The following is a 21113-nucleotide window of genomic DNA, read 5'->3' as shown; positions in this document are numbered from 1 at the left end:
ACAATATCACACGACAACCGCGGGTCATAGTGTTGATATCAGAGGAACAGTACCAGTCTGGTAGGTACATATGCAGCTATTTTTTGTATTTTATTTAATTTTTATTTTGGCAGCATAGCTGAGCTATTCATAGGGGTTTTTTTTCTAGTGGACATCCCTTCAAATAATTTTCCTAGGAAGATCAAGAGGTGGAATCAGATTGGTTGCTTTAGACAAACTCTTTATCTATCATTGCATTAGTTTTGAAAAATGTCTAGTATTAATTTTTACTTTTCATAAAATTTCTGTTTTCAAATTTTGCTGGGTCCCAACATCCTTCTCTTTAATTCCTCCTTTTTTGACAGCATACACATATGAATACATGAACTGCAAATATATTTGCAAAACAGTATAACTCATTTGGAATTTAAATGTGATTTGGCCTTATGATAAACCAAGAAAGGTCATTAAGGCTTAAAGGGAATCTATCAGCAGGGTCAACCCTTGTAAGCCACCTATATGGGCATGCATGTCATAGGAAGCTGAATAATATGATACCTTGATTTCTGCGATCTGATGTCATATTACAGAGAATTCCATGTTTTACTTTACGTCTAAATGAGCTGGTAAGATCTATGGGCAAGACATAGATCTCCCTGAGAATCTGCCTCCAGAGATTATTTTAGTGAAAAAGGGCGTTACCAGTGTGAGACATGTAACAACTGACAGTCTACTCTCATGATCACACACAGCTCTGCTGTGAGAACAGAACTTCAACAGTACAGCAGAACTGAACTTTGTCTCATTAGACAAAGTACTGTGACAAGACAACGTTGAATGTGTTTGTGGTGTTTAATGAGACAAGGTTCAATTTTGCTGCACTATCTTAGTTATAATCAGGCATAGCTCGGTAGCAGACATGACAGCACTATGAGAGGGCAAGGGCTGCTGTAAATATTTGTAATGAGACAAAAATCACTTCTGCTGTACTGTGTTAGTACTAATATCACAGCAGACCTGTGAGTGGTTATAAGAGTAAAGTGACAGTGACAGTGGTCACATTTCTCTCCCTGGACTTACACCTTCATCAAAAATAATCTCTGGAGGCAGATTCACAGTGAGATCTACATCTAGCCAATAGTTCTGAACAAAATTTATATATAAGAAAAACTTGAATTTCAAAGGAAAAAGACATCGGATTGCAAATATCAAGGTATCATTTTGTTGAACTTTCTGGGACCTTGCATGTTCATACTGACAGATTCCCTTTTAAAAATAACTAACTTTTTGGCTATTTTTGACATGTCGTAAACTCATTAATTCTCTCAAATTGGTAAGGATCTAGGTCCTGGGATGACTCAAAAGAGCTTTTAGAAGTGTGAAGCCTGGGAGGCAGGTGTGCACAGCATGTACAAAGCTGAGTATGGATTAATTAGAAAGATAAGGACTATCTATTGCATCTCTATTTCCATGTTCTCCGGTTTGTACACACTCTCAGACAGGAGCTGTCCCTCTAGCCTGAGCTGCACACTACATACAGGACTTCCTTTAATCGGTGGGAGTCCCTGAGCCAGGACCCACACCAATCTACATAGATAAATGACCTACAACATATAAAAAATTATCCAACAGTTAAGTTATTCTTTAAGAGTTCTCTATGTTTTAACTATTAGTTTCTTATGTTTTCAATGAAGTTCTTTTTAGCTATACATTACGATAATTTTATGCTGAACCTGGCAGCATAATATAAACTGATCTCTTATAAAGTGTACTCTTACATAAGGCTATTTTTTTTTCTAAAAAATTCCAACAGCCCAAACAGCTTTTAGAAATTTACCCCTGACTTTTCCAGGTTCATGGAAGAATAGGTCAAAGTATCCTGTGTAAAGAAAGATCACATATCAAATGTGCATCTCTTAGAGTTAAAATGAAAATGCTTCAGGTGAAAGGTTCCCATAATAGAATATGACCTGATTTGGCAAGACCCCCAGATTAGTTAATGTTAATGGGGTCAACCGGACTCTCCCTGAGATATGATAATAGAGAGATGGATCTTATATTCTTAATTTCATTTACTGAGATAATCCAACAGAGATACCTTCAGAAGTGTACATAGACAGAAGGCCCCAGTGCAAGAGCAATATTTGGGCCCTTTGCCGTCCAATGGATCATCACAATGCACCATTCCACCTGCTTTGGAGGTGATAGCAGCCCCCCTTATCTGTTAAGCCTCTATGTGGCTGCACAGGTTGCACCAATGGTATGTCCATTTCTGGGTCTACTTTGCCCACGGATCACACATGGGTGCTTGGCAGAGCCTGGTTTATTTGCATATGGGATAGTCAAACAAATAGCTAAAGGCCAACAGTTTTCTAGTTTGTACACTTTTAGGCTAAGTTCACACAGGGCATTTTTGCTGTATCTTTTATGCTAATTTTCAGCTGCTTTTCACAGAACCAGCACAGCCTATGAGATTTCAGAAATCTCATGCACACACATTGTTTTTTTTGTCATCAGGATTTTGTGCTTTGCATGGTTTCTTGGACATAGAGCATGTCACTTCTTTCCGCATTTTTTCAGAGTTTTTCACTCGTTGAATTAAATGGAAAAAAACGCATGAACAAATGCAGCAAAACCTGTAGTTTTGCTGCAGCTTTTTCGTGTGAATAACTCAAGTTTTGCTGCAGAAAAAAAAATGCAAAAACACCCAGTGTGAACTTAGCTTTATACTGTTTTGCCTTCAGCCACATGAAGGAAATTTTTCAAAGACCTTACAGTCAATCTACATACTTATACGTGTCCAATTTTCTGTATATCTGAAAGGGGTTGTCCGGGCTAAAATTCTAACACTCTATATGACTTCAGCCTTGTGAATCCTCGCATTGCATGCACTGTGCGATTTGAGGATTCTCCTACGTCAGCGCTGGGAATTGTGGTCATGTGACCTCAAGTATGCGATATGTGAGGATTCACAAGTCAGCAGTCACATAGACTTGTTGTTTTAGACCAGACAACCCCTCTAAATTATGATGATCAATATTAAGTGATGACAAGCTCCAAACTATGGGATTGTTTTCTACTGAAACTTTACAGCCTATCACAGGTCAACGCAATTTTTCTGGCAAAAGATTTTAAAACATATTTTAAGTCAATTTTGGCTGCTGATTACGAATATGAACTCTGTTTTGGGCTATCACATCAGGATTTCGAGATATTTCCAATTTTTGATGAAAATTACTCCTAATGTTTTATGATAAAAGCACATGATTTTCGGTACTACATTTTGTATATTTTTAATCAAGGAATAACAAAGATTACAAAGTCTATGTACAGCAAATCAAATATACTTACAGAATTAAACTACAAAATATAAAAACACATATATATGGCACACAGATGAACGACAAATGGCAGTTATTTGAGCTTTCTTTTCTTGGCTGATCTGCGATGTACAGCTTCTGGGTTGTCTCTCACCAAGCTCCAGCAATAGTCAGCCATCAAATGTGAGTCCCACCGGCCTTGATACCGTTCTTTTATTGTTTTAATGTCCTGATGAAAACGCTTCCCTTGTTCCTCGCTCACATCCCCAAGGTTCTCTGGAAAAAAGTCCAAATGGCTGTGTAAATAGTGAATCTTGATACTCATTCTACATCCAAGATTTCACAGACTCATTAGTAGCTCTTCCACAATCTCTTCATAGTTGTCTGCTTTCTTACTCCCTAGAAAATTCTGCACCACATTACAAAATGCATTCCAAGCTCTTTCTTCTGTCTCATTCATTGATGTGATAAAATTTGGGTCTCTCATAAGTGTTCTTATTTGAGGTCCATCAAATATTCCAGCCTTTTTCTTCTCTTCACTAAGACCAGGAAAAGTTGAACATATATAGAAAAAGCATTCTCCACTGTGATTGAGAGCTTTGACGAACTGCTTCATCAATCCAAGTTTTATGTGTAAGAGAGGAAAGACAGTGTCCTTCCAATCCACTAGAGGATCATGGATGACATTCTTATCGCCAGATGCCAAACTCTGTCGCTGAGGCCATTCAGTTTTTACCCAATGCTCTGCTGTAGCTCTACTGTCCCAGTAGCACAGAAAACAAGGGTGTTATCATAACAAATGGGAATTATGCATGTTCAAAGAAAACAAAGATATTCTCACATTTATTGGGAGACTAAATGAAAACTAAATTTACCTTAGTGAACCGTATAACCCGGCACTTTTCATACACTACTTTATTTATCACGGAATTCATGAAAATGGGCTATTTACCTGTAGCGCAAAAACAGGATGTGATAGAGAAATTATAAGATCAGATTTGAATTCAGCACCCTCAAATTAGTCTAAAACTGTTCTTAAAGTCCATGCCAGAAATTTTTTTTTTTTGTAGGCCAGTGTAATTAATCTGGAGTTAATAAAAGATTCTCTCGCCCTCTGGGCCAATCAAATTCAACACTTTGTTCAAACAGTTCTATATTCTTGTGATTATTTTTCTTATTTATTCTACATTTCCTGACACAATTCTTTACAACAAGTTAACACTGTCTTTTAGCTTCATAAGACAGATTGATGAAAACATTGAACTGTAACAATACATAGTAGCAAAGAAAACAATTGCTGGTTAGGAATGTTCAGGAAGTTGTTTTTCCCTACAAAGAATAGAACCAGCTTCAACACAGGATGAATGAAGAGAAGACCTCTCCTCTAGCCAGAAGATAAACAGGCCAGTGACTTACAGAAACTCAGTTTAGTGCACTTTGCTTAGATAGAAGCATTTGGATTTTTACCAGGAAAAGTGAGAGAAGCAAAGAATGGTGACTCAGATATTAAGACTTGTTTTCTGTGCCTGCCTTTTACCTATGTACTCTGGGATATCAGAAAGAGACGTCATTGAAGCAATCTGTTCTATTGATGCCTGTTACACCGTTCACTTGAGTGAGGAGACATTTATTGATGCTCGTAAGGACTGTGCTAAACGAAAAGGGGACCTGGTGACCATAGAAAATGAAGAAGAAGCAGAACATGTTTACAGTTTACTTTGGAAATTCTCCAACACCACGCTAATTACGCATCCATTGAAGCTTTGGATTGGACTGCAGTTAAAATTAAAATCGTGTGTCAAGAGATATGAAGCTCTAAGAGGCTTTTCTTGGATCACAGATACTCATTATGCCAAGGAAGGTAATTTCTCTAATTGGTTGACTGAACCGATGGTGACTTGTGTCAGGGAAAAGTGCGTGAGTATGAAATTGCAGATGGACTCACCAGATAATTATAAATGGACTGATGAACCGTGCTCTCTCCTGGCTGATGGCTATATCTGCAAATTTAACTTTCAGGGTATGTGTCAGCCGGTTGTTCTTGCTGGCCCAGGATATGTTGAATATGACACCCCTTTTAGCATCAAAAGTTCTTCCTTGGATTTAGTCCCACCTGGCTCTTTAGCTTCAGTGTCTTGTGGTCATATTGGAAAACATACAAGTCCTTCACTAGCTTGTCTGAAATCTGATGAGACACATGTTTATCAGTGGGTAAATTTTCAATTGGACAAGAAATCAAATGGACCTTTTTGTGCATTGGAGGAACTGGGTTGTAAGTACAATAATGGTGGATGTGAACATGAATGTGTAGAATATCCACAAAACAAATCCATCTCCTGTAGCTGCGGCAATGGCTATATGTTAGCACCTGACTCGGTGTCCTGCATTTACCCTGAGCACTGCCAGTCTAATCCATGTGAGCAAAGCTGTATAAATCACCAAAATGGCTTTACATGTTCATGTTCCAGTGGCTTTGCATTGGATGAAAACCTCATAAACTGCAACGATATCAAAGGATGTCTTCATGGGGAATGTGATCCAAGAGTTATTAATGACCACAAAAATGAAGACCTGGAATCTAAATTTGACACTACCAGCAGCATTCAGAGAAAAGATGAGCCCCACCGAACAAATCCGCATCCCATTACAGACATAGAGAATAACAAAGAAGATCCACAAAAGATAACACGGTCTACACTAATGCCTCCTGTGGGGACTGTCTACACCAGTGATAGTCCCGTAAATGATGCGTCAGATTGCATTGCATTAAGACTTGGATCAAAGCTATTATTAAGTATTTTATGTATCGGAGCAGTTTATTATTCAACTTAATTATTTCTGCAAGAAAAATTCTCTAACAGGAAGAGGAACATTTACTAAAAAGTCTTATGGTAATATTTTAATATATCAATGCTATGATATTTAGTACTGCAGAAATGACAAAATAGAACAGAAAATGTGTAAATGTAGTATCTGCAATGCGCTTGTTGGTGGATATCATTATCTCATTTCTGAGTTTGGAAAAATGTTGTGCTTTTCTTTCTTTTCAGAAATAGCTCTACTCTTGCCTTAGTCTCTTTGATGTGTTGAATATTGCAACTTGGCCATGCAGTAATACTGATTATGGGCTATGGAAGAGAATGGCATCTTTTCTGAAAATAAAACCAGCTTTATTTTCTAATCGCAGGCATTTTTTGACTAAATGTGTTCCTCCAGATACGATTAATGGAGTTTACATAGGTTACAATTGGCAGACCATCACTGATTGCTAGAATGAAGGCTTCCATGTCAAAGGTAATAAAACACTATATTGTGGCACCAGAAAAATCAATGTAAATACAGGCTTATCTTTATGAGACATCACCTCTTCCACCAAATGCACAAATGTCCTGTTGTAAGATCTCTTAAAGGGAGCATGTCGGATCCCCCATGCTCTCCAACCTAGCAGCATTCACTTATTTAAGAGTAAATTCCCTGCCTAACCAGCCCTGTATAGCATAATTCAGTTAAATAAATGCTTTAAAATAGCATTTAAAATGTCCTCGTTTCCTATGCTAATGAGGGCTTTGACTTGTCAATGAGGCATTATTGTCCCCAGACTAATCAGTTCTCTTTCCATGGTATCATGCCCCTGTGGGCGTCATGATATAATTTGCACCGGACTCATCGGCAGTTCCGGCAAATATAGCGCATGCGTGCCGTGCATTTTAGCAGTGTCACTGCATCTCTGGGGCGTGATAACATGGAAAAAGGTCTGACTAGTCTGGAGAAACTAACGCCCCATCGACTAGTCAAAGCCTTGATTAGCATAGGAAATTGGGTCATTATAAATGATTTTTTTAAAGCATCTATTTACCTGAATTGCATTATACAGGGCTGGATAGGCATGGAATTTAATCATACAGAGGTGAATGCTGCTGGGTTGGAGGGCATGGGGGACTGACAGGTTCCCATTAAATATTGTGCTCTTGTCTCAGTAATGTATTTGCAAACCCATCTGATAAAGAAGCCTCTGAGCTCTGTAAATTTGCAAAGATAATTTTTCTGGTTAGCCAATAAAGGTATCACTCCTAGATACTTTAGCCTTTTTTGGGCTTAAAAGTGTTTACATTGATATCAAAGATAAAGACAGATCATAGACAGTAAATCATCCCGATGGCCAACCATGATGTTTTATGTGTGAAGCAAGTTTCTGCAACTATTTCTGCCTGCCATGTATTCCTTGCTTCTGCATCATCATATAACTTTTTATTTTATTTTCAAATGTATTTAATGGAGTAATCTATAGCCCTGTTGATAATGTACCGGGTTGCATCTTTACTGTCAAATGACACAACTCTTCATAATCATTTGTTTTTCTGCTTCTGGCATGATAATTGGCACTTATATTTGATTTTGGGTTGCTGAATTAAGTAGAAAAGTCAAATATTCAATATCATGTTTACTGATATTCTTTTCAGTTAGTCAAACATAAAGAAGTCTCATGAAAAATATTATTCCATGACTTGTCCTAATTATCTATTTAGTATTATGTAAGTGTATTAAAATACTTCACGAATACCATGTTCCCTGGTTTCCAGCACTGGTCTTTTCATCTTCTGGCCCTCTTGATCTTGATCTATTGCTGCATATGGCAGAGGGTTGTCTTCTGTCATGTGCAACAACAAAGCAGCATTTGGAGTTTCACATCACTGATCTCTCAGTAGCAGGCAATAAATGCAGTCCAACTCCTTTCAGCCCCTCTATATACAGCCCCATCCTGCAGTATATCAATTCTCTCATCCTCTCTATACACAGCCCCATCCTGCAGCATATCACTCCTTTTTTTCCCATTTCTGCAGTATATCTCTGCTCTCATCCCTTGTATACACAGCCCCATCCTGTATTATATCACACCTTTCAGCCCCTTCTATATAAAGTCCCATCCTGCAGTATATAACTTCTCTGCTGCCTCTATACATAGCCCCTTCCTCTGATATATTTCACCTTTAATCTCCTGCATACACAGATGCATCTTGCAGTGTATCTTTCCTTTCAGACCCTGTATACACATGCCCTTTCTGTAGTACATTACTCCTTTCAGCCTGCTGTATAAAGCTTCACCTTGCAGTATATTTCTAATATCAACTCTATGAATACAGCCCCATCTTACAGTATATGTCTCATTTCAGCCCCTATATACACATTCTTGTTTTGCAGTATACCACATCTTTTAGCCCCTATAAACAGCAGCATCATTCAGTATTTATCTCCTTTGAGCCTCCTGTATACAGACCCATCCTGAAATCTAGCGGTTCTTTCAGATCCTTCATATACAGCTAAAAAAAACAAAAATAGGGGGGAACCGAGTACCAGTTTAATGGTATATTTTAAGTAGAAGGACAAAAAAATTGTTAAAGTAGCCCTTATTAAGACAACTATCAGGGCAAATGGAGGTGGAGCGCCCCCACGTGTAGGGCAATGGGGTACTCAGTACTGGGTCTTTCCCTCTGGGTTCTGGGGATGTCACGGTGGCCCGACCCGGTCCGTGTCCCTTCTGAGGGGCAGCCAATTAAAGGTGTAGTTTGTCTGGTGTTCGTGACGCCACCTGTGGTACTCGGTCAGGGTGACTCACGCTGCTAGAGGTCCGCTGAGTTGATGAAATGGCAGCTAGATGGTATACCTTCCCACAGGTGAAGTATGTCCCCAGGGCTTCCCAGATAGGTAGGTGGTGATGGTGGACGTAGTAAGGCGCAATGAATAACGAGGACACAAAGGTTGCAGTCTCTTTACCTTTTACTGAAGACTTCAGAGTCCACAGTCCAGAGTACCATTCACAGGGCAGGCAGAGTCCGGCCAGTCCGAAGGCACATCCAGAGTTCCCTTATCCAGGTGGATATCAGTAGCCTTCCTACTAGCGCCTGTGTGTTGTAGTACCTCCCTGCTGAGCACCACGGGATAGTCCTCACAACTTTCGTGAATGTTTCTGATGTTCTCTCTCTCTCTGTCCCCCCGATGGTATGGATAGGACGACCCGTATGATGGGGTAGGCCTGGAGCTTATTTATAGGGACCCTAGAGTCACCCCTCTCCCACAATTTGCCTCCATGTCTTCTTAGGTATTAAGGTCGGGCAGCCAACTTGGAATTAACTGTCCTGCCGGCCTCTGAAGTAATGCGTAGAACCAATTACTCCCTCGGTGTTCCGGCCACCGGCTACGCGCCTCGGAAGGAGGCTGCCGATCACGGGGCAGGACTCCTCCCGGTGTTATGTCCTTGTGCTGTGGCTTCGTTGCTCACTCTCCACAATATACTTTGCTTCGTGTCCTTTCTTAGGATGCTGCCGCAATGGGGTGCAGGCACGGCTCCGTAACTATCTATCTCGTGCTTGACCTCTGTCTACAGCTCAGATGTTCCTCCTCCTTTCCCTGTCTGCCTGACAGGTTCCCTCTGGGTCTAACCCAGGTAGCTCCCGACTCGATGTTATCGGGTCGAAGCCCAGTCTGCTTCTCTCTAACTTCCTATCCAACCCACCAGTTTTACCCGTGTGTGAGAAGTGCCCTAATAGATAGAAGCAAGGCTCCCCCTGGTGGACTGGAGTGTGAAGTGTAGTGTGTGACTGTGATATCTGGCAAGGTGAACTCCTTTAGTACCATCAGATGTAATATCACTCCCCCTGGTGGAAGAGCGACATTATTGCAACAACCAGGACTCTGGGGCGCTGCAGAGCACAAAGGCTCACACATACAATGGAGTTACATAGTACACAGCACAGATTTGTCAAAGAATATTTTGCATAGACAAGGGACTTAAAAACCTACAATCATGCTATTGACAACCATGGGGACACATGGATTGTGATTATGTGTGGGGTATTTTATGTCAGTATAAATATAACTATGATAAGATGAACATATATTTATATATATATACAGTACAGACCAAAAGTTTGGACACACCTTCTCATTAAAAGATTTTTCTGTATTTTCATGACTATGAAAATTGCAAATTCACACTGAAGGCATCAAAACTATGAATTAACACATGTGGAATTATATACTTAACAAAAAAGTGTGAAACAACTGAAATTATGTCTTATATTCTAGGTTCTTCAAAGTAGCCACCTTTTGCTTTGATGACTGCTTTGCACACTCTTGGCATTCTCTTGATGAGCTTCAAGAGGTAGTCACTGGAAATGGTTTACACTTCACAGGTGTGCCCTGTCAGGTTTAATAAGTGGGATTTCTTGCCTTATAAATGGGGTTGGGACCATCAGATATGTTGAGCAGACGTCTGGTGGATACACAGCTGATAGTCCTACTGAATAGACTGTTAGAATTTGTAATAGGGCAAGAAAAAAGCAGCTAAGTAAAGAAAAACGAGTGGCCATCATTACTTCAAGAAATGAAGGTCAGTCAGTCTGAAAAATTGGGAAAACTTTGAAAGTGTCCCCAAGTGCAGTTGCAAAAACCATCAAGCGCTACAAAGAAACTGGCTCACATGAGGACCGCCCCAGGAAAGGAAGACCAAGAGTCACCTCTGCTTCTGAGGATAAGTTTATCCGAGTCACCAGCCTCAGAAATCGCAGGTTAACAGCAGCTCAGATTAGAGACAAGGTCAATGCCACACAGAGTTCTAGCAACAGACACATCTCTACAACAACTGTCAAGAGGAGATTTTGTGCAGCAGGCCTTCATGGTAAAATAGCTGCTAGGAAACCACTGCTAAGGACAGGCAACAATCAGAAGAGACTTGTTTGGGCTAAAGAACACAAGTGTCAGGACTCTGAATATTTTTTACCTTTTGTGCATTACTGCCCTCTTCCAAGATGGCGTCTTTGGTCTCATGTGCACTGTGTCTTCCTGCTATAAAACTCCACCCCAGCCTTCAGTCTGTGCTAGAGTTTTCTATCTTGCATCCAGCTCCTGACCTCTGATTACTCCCTGGCTATACACCTGCTCCTGTGAACCTGGGTGGTGATCCTGCTACTCTGCTCTGAGTTCCTACTGCATACACAAGTTTCCAGTAATCCTCCTTCATCTGCTGCTCGTGTTTACTTCAACTGCATTTGCTGGACATGTAAGCTGCTGCTGCTTTGCTAAAACCTGAGACTATTAACCAGGCCTCCATGGCTGAGCTAAGATATGATTTGAACTGCATATAAGCATATCTATCTGTGTCTGGACTAAGACAAGGATTTATTCGTGTCAAGTATCCTCAAGAATAACTGTGCTCCATAGAGTTTCTGCTTGATTGCATTTTTCTCTGAAGACTGTTATGCTGCGTTTATTATTTGCACCAAGTGTTGTGGACTTGAGTTTCTCTCTGCACCTGTTTGAATCACTGTGAATCACTGTGTGATAATATAGACTTTACCACTTATAAAACTGTGTCCTGTAGTTGTCTTGTTCCACGCAAAGAGTCTCCTGAGTTATCCCCTATAATTATTACAACAAGGAATGGACATTAGACCAGTGGAAATCTGTGCTTTGGTCTGATGAGTCCAAATTTGAGATCTTTGGTTCCAACCACCGTGTCTTTGTGCGGCGCAGAAAAGGTGAACGGATGGACTCTACATGCCTGGTTCCCACCGTGAAGCATGGAAGAGGAGGTGTGATGGTGTGGGGGTGCTTTGCTGGTGACACTGTTGGGGATTTATTCAAAATTGAAGGCATACTGAACCAGCATAGCTACCACAGCATCTTGCAGCGGCATGCTATTCATCCAGTTTGCGTTTAGTTAGACCATGATTTATTTTTCAACAGGACAATGACCCCAAACACACCTCAAGGCTGTGTAAGGGCTATTTGACCAAGAAGGAGAGTGATGGGGTGCTACGCCAGATGACCTGGCCTCCACAGTCGCCAGACCTGAACCCAATCGAGATGGTTTGGGGTGAGCTGAACCGCAGAGTGAAGGCAAAAGGGCCAACAAGTGCTAAGCATCTCTGGGAAGTTCTTCAAGATTGTTGGAAGACCATTTCCGGTGACTACCTCTTGAAGCTCATCAAGAGAATGCCAAGAGTGTGCAAAGCAGTCATCAAAGCAAAAGGTGGCTACTTTGAAGAACCTAGAAGACATATTTTCAGTTGTTTCACACTTTTCGTTAAGTATATAATTCCACGTGTTAATTCATAGTTTTGATGCCTTCAGTGTGAATGTACAATTTTCATTGTCATGAAAATACAGAAAAATCTTTAAATGAGAAGGTGTGTCCAAACTTTTGCTTTGTACTGCATATATATATATATATATATATATATATATATATATATATATATATATATATATATATATATACACATATGCATACGGACAGTAGGAAAAATTGCATAAATTAAATATGTATAATAGATGAATGTATATACACACACATGCTCCTGCCTATATAATTAAATAGTAGTAGTATGGCACATGGTTGTATGATACATGATTAAAAATAACTCATGGCAGGGTAGTACATACCAGATGAGGTGGTGTGCTGATGAAGATGCGTGGTGCCAGACCCCGACGCGTGTTTCGGGCCAACCAGAACTTCGACTCTATATACAGCTCCATACTGCAATACATCAATTCTCTTAGTTATCAGTACACAGACACAGTGCGACTTCATGGTATGAGCATTGTAATAAAGAAAGATTCCACCACTTTCTGAGACCTCATCCCTTGGGCCCACAGCTACTAAGTTGCAGATGTGGTCCAGAGTAGACCTTTGCTGGCAGGAAGCCAGCTGAAACAGACTGTACTGCGAATGATTGAGATTAGTAGTTGAACTACACCAACATGGTTCGAATGGTGACTGGAGGGTATATAGAGCCTTTAGAGTTGATATGTGAAAAATGGAGCAGATTAAAAACCTGGTTATATTGGCACAAATCAATAAATATAGGTGTATATTATGATAAGACCACATTGTTTATTTCAGATTTTGGGAATAACTCTTTAATACAGGTGCATAAAATTACAAAAAATATTAGGCGTGATTAAGAATCGTTACATTGCAAAAACAGTTACTACAATTTAAGTTTTAAATTTTTGGGGTCCATTTTACCCATTTACCTACCACCGTACTTTTTTTCCTTAATATAATTCTATCAGTCACAGTTTTTTTTTCTGGTGTAAATTGCTTTCTAAGGCTTCTTTAATTGCAGAATGAATTGTAGACTTTTATTTTTCGAAATTACTTTGGGGTACATGTAGTTAAATTGATTCTCCAGGTACATGATTCTGATGACTTATCCACAATGTCAGATTGGTGGGATCTGACAATTACTAGCTCCTGCTGTACTCAAAGTGGCTGCTACACATTTAATGGAAATGTACAGTGCAGCTCCAACTAATGTCTACTTCTGGCCTCCAACTGAACTTATGACAGCTGATCAATGCCTACGATATTGATGAGCCCCCTACGATATGATATTGATGACCTATTGAGTGGTTATTAATGACCAGTAAACCTCTGTAATGCCTACTGATTTTCAAAATGGTACAAGACATGAAAAATGATGTTCCTCCATATTTTGTTTCTCCAGTTAGCTTACGCAATAAATGACACAAAATGACATTATTATACATGCAATTACAAGCTTGGGGATATAGCTAATATTTCATTAAAAAATAATTTTATGATTGTTTTGCCATTTTATTTAACCCCTCTGTGACCTTAGACGTACTATCCCGTCGAGGTGACCTGGGCCTATCTGACCCTCGACGGGATAGTACGTCATAGCCGATCGGCCGCGCTCACGGGGGGAGCGCGGCCGATCGCGGCCGGGTGTCAGCTGACTATCGCAGCTGACATCCGGCACTATGTGCCAGGAGCGGTCACGGACCGCCCCCGGCACATTGACCCCCGGCACACCGCGATCAAACATGATCGTGGTGTACCGGCGGTATAGGGAAGCATCGCGCAGGGAGGGGGCTCCCTGCGGGCTTCCCTGAGACCCCCGGAGCAACGCGATGTGATCGCGTTGCTCCGAGGGTCTCCTACCTCCCTCCTCGCCGCAGGTCCCGGATCCAAGATGGCCGCGGCATCCGGGTCCTGCAGGGAGGGAGGTGGCTTACCGAGTGTCTGCTCAGAGCAGACACTTGGTAACCCTGCTGCCCTGCACAGCAGATCGTCGATCTGACAGAGTGCTGTGCACTCTGTCAGATCAATGATCTGTGATGTCCCCCCCTGGGACAAAGTAAAAAAGTAAAAAAAAAAAAATCCCCACATGTGTGTAAAAAAAAAAAATAAAAAAAATATCCTAAATAAAGAAAATATATATATATATTATTCCCATAAATACATTTCTTTAGCTAAATAAAATAAGAAAAAACAATAAAAGTACACATATTTAGTATCGCCGCGTCCGTAACGACCCAACCTATAAAACTGCCCCACTAGTTAACCCCTTCAGTAAACACTGTAAGAAAAAAAAAAAAAAACGAGGCAAAAAACAACGCTTTATTATCATATTGCCGAACAAAAAGTGGAATAACACGCGATCAAAAAGACTGATATAAATAACCATGGTACCGCTGAAAACGTCATCTTGTCCCGCAAAAAACGAGCCGCCATACAGCATCATCAGCAAAAAAATAAAAAGTTATAGTCCTGAGAATAAAGCGATACCAAAATAATTATTTTTTCTATAAAATAGTTTTTATCGTATAAAAGCACCAAAACATTAAAAAAATTATATAAATGAGATATCGTTGTAATCGTACTGACCCGACGAATAAAACTGCTTTATCAATTTTACCAAACGCGAAACGGTATAAACACCTCCCCCAAAAGAAATTCATGAATAGCTGGTTTTTGATCACTCTACCTCACAAAAATCGGAATAAAAAGCGATCAAAAAATGTCACGTGTCCGAAAATGTAACCAATAAAAACGTCAACTCGTCCCGCAAAAAACAAGATCTCACATGACTCTGTGGACTCAAATATGGAAAAATTACAGCTCTCAAAATGTGGTAACGCAAAAAATATTTTTTGCAATGAAAAGCGTCTTTCAGTGTGTGACGGCTGCCAATCATAAAAATCCGCTAAAAAACCCGCTATAAAAGTAAATAAACCCCCCCTTCATCACCCCCTTAGTTAGGGAAAAATAAAAAAATTAAAAAATGTATTTATTTCCATTTTCCCATTAGGGTTAGGGTTAGGGTTAGGGCTAGAGTTAGGACTAGAGTTAGGGCTAGGGTTAGGGTTAGGGTTAGGGCAAGGGTTAGGGCTAGGGTTAGGGCTAGGGTTAGGGCTAGGGTTAGGGCTAGGGCTAGGGCTAGGGTTAGGGTTAGGGTTGGGGCTAGGGTTAGGGCTAGGGTTAGGGTTAGGGTTAGGGCAAGGGTTAGGGCTAGGGTTAGGGCTAGGGTTGGGGCTAGGGTTAGGGCTAGGGTTAGGGTTAGGGTTGGGGCTAGGGTTAGGGCTAGGGTTAGGGCTAGGGTTGGGGCTAGGGTTAGGGCTAGGGTTAGGGCTAGGGTTAGGGCTAGTGTTACGGCTAGTGTTAGGGCTAGTGATAGGGCTAGGGTTATTGCTAGGGTTAGGGCTAGGGTTGGGGCTAGGGTTGGGGCTACAGTTAGGGTTGGGGCTAAAGATAGGGTTAGGGTTTGGGTTGGGAATAGGGTTATGGTTGGGAATAGGGTTGGTGTGTCTGGGTTAGAGGAGTGGTTAGGGTTACTGTTGGGATTAGGGTAAGGGGTGTGTTTGGATTAGGGTTTCAGTTATAATTGGGGGGTTTCCACTGTTTAGGCACATCAGGGGCTCTCCAACGGGACATGGCATCCGATCTGAATTCCAGCCAATTCTGAGTTGAAAAAGGAAAACAGTGCTCCATCCCTTCAGAGCTCTCCCGTGTGCCCAAACAGGGGTTTACCCCAACATATGGGGTATCAGTGTACTCAGGACAAATTGGACATCATCTTTTGGGGTCCAATTTCTCCTGCTACCCTTGGGAAAATACAAAACTGGGGGCCAAAAAATAAGTTTTGTGGGAAAAAAAAGGATTTTTTATTTTCACGGCTCTGCGTTGTAAACTGTAGTGAAACACTTGGGGGTTCAAAGTTCTCACAACACATCTAGATAAGCTCCTTGGGGGCATAGTTTCCAATATGGGGTCACTTGTGGGGGGTTTGTACTGTTTGGGTACATCAGGGGCTCTGCAAATGCAACGTGACGCCTGCAGACCAATCCATTTAAGTCTGCATTCCAAATGGCGCTCCTTCCCTTCCGAGCTCTGTCATGCACCCAAACAGTGGTTCTCCCCCACATATGGGGTATCAGCGTACTCAGGACAAATTGGACAACAACTTTTGGGGTCTAATTTATCCTGATACCCTTGTGAAAATACAAAACTGGGGGCTAAAAAATCATTTCTGTGAAAAAAAAAAGAATTTTTATTTTCACGGCTCTGCGTTATAAACTGTAGTGAAACACTTGGGGGTTCAAAGTTCTCACAACACATCTAGATAAGTTCCTTGGGGGGTCTAGTTTCCAATATGGGGTCACTTGTGGGGGGTTTGTACTGTTTGGGTACATCAGGGGCTCTGCAAATGCAACGTGACGCCTGCAGACCAATCCATTTAAGTCTGCATTCCAAATGGCGCTCCTTCCCTTCCGAGCTCTGTCATGCGCCCAAACAGTGGTTCCCCCCCACATATGGGGTATCAGCATACTCAGGACAAAATGGACAACAACGTTTGAGGTCCAATTTATCCTGATACCCTTGTGAAAATACAAAACTGGGGGCTAAAAAATCATTTTTGTGAACAAAAAAAGAATTTTTATTTTCACGGCTCTGCGTTATAAACTGTAGTGAAACACTTGGGGGTTCAAAGCTCTCAAAACACATCTAGATAAGTTCCATAGGGGGTCTACTTTCCAAAATGGTGTCACTTGTGGGGGTTTTTAATGTTTAGGCACATCAGGGGCTCTCCAAACGCAACATGGCATCCCATCTTAATTCCAGTCAATTTTGCATTGAAAAGTAAAATAGCGCTCCTTCCCTTCCGAGCTCTGCTATGCGCCCAAACAGTGGTTTACCCCCACATATGGGGTATCGTCGTACTCAGGACAAATTGCACAACAACTTTTGTGGTCTAATTTCTTCTCTTACCCTTGGGGAAATAAAAAAATGGGGGCGAAAAGATCATTTTTGTGAAAAAATATGATTTTTTATTTTTACGGCTCTGCATTATAAACTTCTGTGAAGCACTTGTTGGGTCAAAGTGCTCACCACACATCTAGATAAGTTCCTTAAGGGGTCTACTTTCCAAAATGGTGTCACTTGTGGGGGGTTTCAATGTTTAGGCACATCAGGGGCTCTCCAAACGCAACATGGCGTCCCATCTCAATTCCAGTCAATTTTGCATTGAAAAGTCAAATGGCGCTCCTTTCCTTCCGAGCTCTGCCCTGCGCCCAAACAATGGTTTACACCCACATATGGGGTATCAGCGTACTCAGGACAAATTGCACAACAATTTTTGGTGTCCAATTTCTTCTCTTACCCTTGGGAAAATAAAAAATTGGGGGCGAAAAGATCATTTTTGTGAAAAAATATGATTTTTTATTTTTACGGCTCTGCATTATAAACTTCTGTGAAGCACTTGTTGGGTCAAAGTGCTCAACACACATCTAGATAAGTTCCTTAAGGGGTCTACTTTCCAAAATGGTGTCACTTGTGGGGGGTTTCAATGTTTAGGCACATCAGGGGCTCTCCAAATGCAACATGGCGTGCCATCTCAATTCCAGTCAATTTTGCATTGAAAAGTCAAATGGCGCTCCTTCCCTTCCGAGCTCTGCCCTGCGCTCAAAAAATGGTTTACACCCACATATGGGGGTATCAGCGTACTCAGGACAAATTGCACAACAATTTTTGGGGTCCAATTTCTTCTCTTACCCTTGGGAAAATAAAAAATTGGGGGCGAAAAGATCATTTTTGTGAAAAAATATGATTTTTTATTTTTACGGCTCTGCATTATAAACTTCTGTGAAGCACTTGTTGGGTCAAAGTGCTCACCACACATCTAGATAAGATCCTTAGGGGGTCTACTTTCCAAAATGGTGTCACTTGTGGGGGGTTTCAATGTTTAGGCACATCAGGGGCTCTCCAAATGCAACATGGCGTCCCATCTCAATTCCGGTCAATTTTGCATTGAAAAGTCAAATGGCGCTCCTTTCCTTCCGAGCTCTGCCATGCACCCAAACAGTGGTTTACCCCCACATATGGGGTATCAGCGTACTCAGGACAAATTGTACAACAAATTTTGGGGTCTATTTTCTCCTGTTACCCTTGGTAAAATAAAACAAATTGGAGCTGAAATAATTTTTTTGTGAAAAAAAGTTAAATGTTTATTTTTATTTAAACATTCCAAAAATTTCTGTGAAACACCTGAAGGGTTAATAAACTTCTTGAAAGTGGTTTTGAGTACCTTGAGGGGTGCAGTTTTTAGAATGGTGTCACACTTGGGTATTTTCTATCATATAGACCCCTCAAAATGACTTCAAATGAGATGTAGTCCCTAAAAAAAAATGGTGTTGTAAAAATGAGAAATTGCTGGTCAACTTTTAACCCTTATAACTCCCTAACAAAAAAAAATTTTGGTTCCAAAATTGTGCTGATGTAAAGCAGACATGTGGGAAATGTTACTTATTAAGTATTTTGCGTGACATATGTCTGTGATTTAAGGGCATAAAAATTCAAAGTTGGAAAATAGCGAAATTTTCAAAATTTTTGCCAAATATTCGTTTTTTTCACAAATAAACGCAAATTATATCGAATAAATTTTATCACTATCATGAAGTACAATATGTCATGAGAAAACAATGTCAGAATCGCCAAGATCCGTTGAAGCGTTCCAGAGTTATAACCTCATAAAGGGACAGTGGTCAGAATTGTAAACGTTGGCCTGGTCATTAACGTGCAAACCACCCTTGGGGGTGAAGGGGTTAATGGCAAACTTTAAATGTTTTTTATCACATTAGGGAACTTTAATTTTTTTTTGTAATTGTTACTCACCTCTCCTGGCTACAGCGATAATCCATGCATTTCTCTCTCCTCTGCCTAGCTCTCCGTTCTCTTGTGCTCATCAGTTTACTATCGTAACCCCAATCAGTATTGCTATTCATATTTCATATATTTCATATTGACATGCTTTAGAACAACAGAATGCTACTTTTTTTGTATATTGTATATGGAGGTGGCTGCTCCTAGTTTGCACCTGTTCACACTAGCTTGGAAATACCAGTCAGCCTTTTGTCATTTATATATATTAGCTCTCTGACCTAGATCTCCGCCCTCCAGCATGTGCTGGATTTTACTTGCCGCAGGGTCCTACCTACCCATAAATTCAGAATTTTAAGAGAAGTATCCATATCTACCCAGGAATTCAGACTTCAGTCTTAGATAGGTATTCACACTAGACACGTAGGACCCAGCAGATCTGAGACAGCCTTGTCGTTGGCTGCTGAGCATGCATGAACTGGCCAAATTATGCACTAAGTGTCTCAGTTTTTTCCTATTATCCAGAAGCAGTATTGCTATTCATAATTCATATATTTCATATTGGCATGCTTTAGCACTACAGAGAGCAACTTTTCTTGTTCAGGTGTCTGAACAGTTAGACCTCACTTCTGCTCTGCTTCCATCTATGTTGAGGTCAGCTGACACAATACTAATATTAGAGATAGGTCTGTCCCAATTGGGTACACCTTGTCGCGGTGGAATGGCTTTTATGCTTTTTTGATCAAAATAGTGTTAACTAAGTACTGTATGTTATTTACATGTACTATAACTATTTACATAATTACTAACTACAGGGTATTTGCTCATTTTTTTTTTTACTTTATCTAGGTTTTGTCTGTTAAATGGCCACAGTGTGAAAGTGCTCCTACACAATGCTCATATATCAACTTATGTACCACTCATTTCCTTGGTTTTGTTGTAACAGAAATATACTGCATTCACATTTTCATTTTTCTTTCAACCTATCATCCATGTCTGAAAAAGCTTTGATTATATTTTTGTTAGATACTGTGGTCTTTTTCACTTTTGTGTGCAACTGTATGGATAAAGGGTATCCCTCTTAATAACAATGCATTCTTGTTAATATGTTACCTTTTGGTTATAATAAATTATGTTCCTAGAGAGCTAGAACAAAATAGATAGATAAATATATAGAAAGGCACCCAGCCAAGTAAATATATAGATAGAAAGTCTACAAAAAAAGGCAACACTCCACATGAGAATTGATGTAAAAACTAGTAATTTAATGGCCTGTATGAATAGGTGGCAACACGCTGGCTCAAATATTACAGCGTCTTTGAAAAGTTCTGTCACCTGTTCTCACATGTCATTAAATTACTAGTTACAGTGCTGCTCACCATTATTGGCACCCCTTCATTTTTTTCATAGACTGTACGATATCTTCAGAAATAAATGGAAATGTACCATAGTTAATTCCTCAGGATTTTTTAATTAGTGGTCCAAAGTAATACAACAATAAAACATTGCTTTTCAACTTACATGTTGCAATTTTAAAGAAGACCCGAATAAACAGCATGTGCAGCAATAAAGGGACCCCTAATTAATACTTGGTTGCACACCCTTTGGCATTGATGACGGCCTTCAAACGTTTCTTGTAGCCATCTATAAGCTTTTTGCACTTCTCAGCTGGTATTTTCTCCCACTCTTCCTTTGCAGTTTGTTCAAGCTCTTGAATGTCTGCAGGGTTCTTTTTCCCATTGGCAGATTTCAGCTCACCCCAAAGATTTTCAATGGGATTGAGGTCAGGACTCCTTGCTGGCCATTTTAAAACAGTCCAATATTCTTTTTCAACGTTTCCTGTGTACTTTTTG

General features: G+C 40.3%; 1 protein-coding gene across 1 annotated transcript; it reads left to right on the top strand.

Annotated features, from left to right (window-relative positions):
* The first annotated feature begins 4561 nt into the window (after positions 1-4561).
* LOC143809132 (complement component C1q receptor-like) lies at positions 4562-6742 on the top strand. Its single transcript, XM_077292283.1, has one exon. It carries the CDS (start codon positions 4791-4793, stop codon positions 6129-6131), a length of 1341 nt encoding a protein of 446 aa, XP_077148398.1. The 5' UTR covers positions 4562-4790; the 3' UTR covers positions 6132-6742.
* The last annotated feature ends 14371 nt before the right edge of the window (positions 6743-21113 follow it).

This window comes from Ranitomeya variabilis, chromosome 2 (assembly GCF_051348905.1).
Source record: "Ranitomeya variabilis isolate aRanVar5 chromosome 2, aRanVar5.hap1, whole genome shotgun sequence".
Classification (NCBI taxonomy): domain Eukaryota; kingdom Metazoa; phylum Chordata; class Amphibia; order Anura; family Dendrobatidae; genus Ranitomeya; species Ranitomeya variabilis.
This window is presented reverse-complemented; position numbering and strand designations above follow the sequence as displayed.

What these genes read in the sequence shown, in the direction of transcription:
- LOC143809132 (XM_077292283.1), top strand. Translation starts at nt 4,791, where the DNA reads ATGGTGACTCAGATATTAAGACTTGTTTTCTGTGCCTGCCTTTTACCT.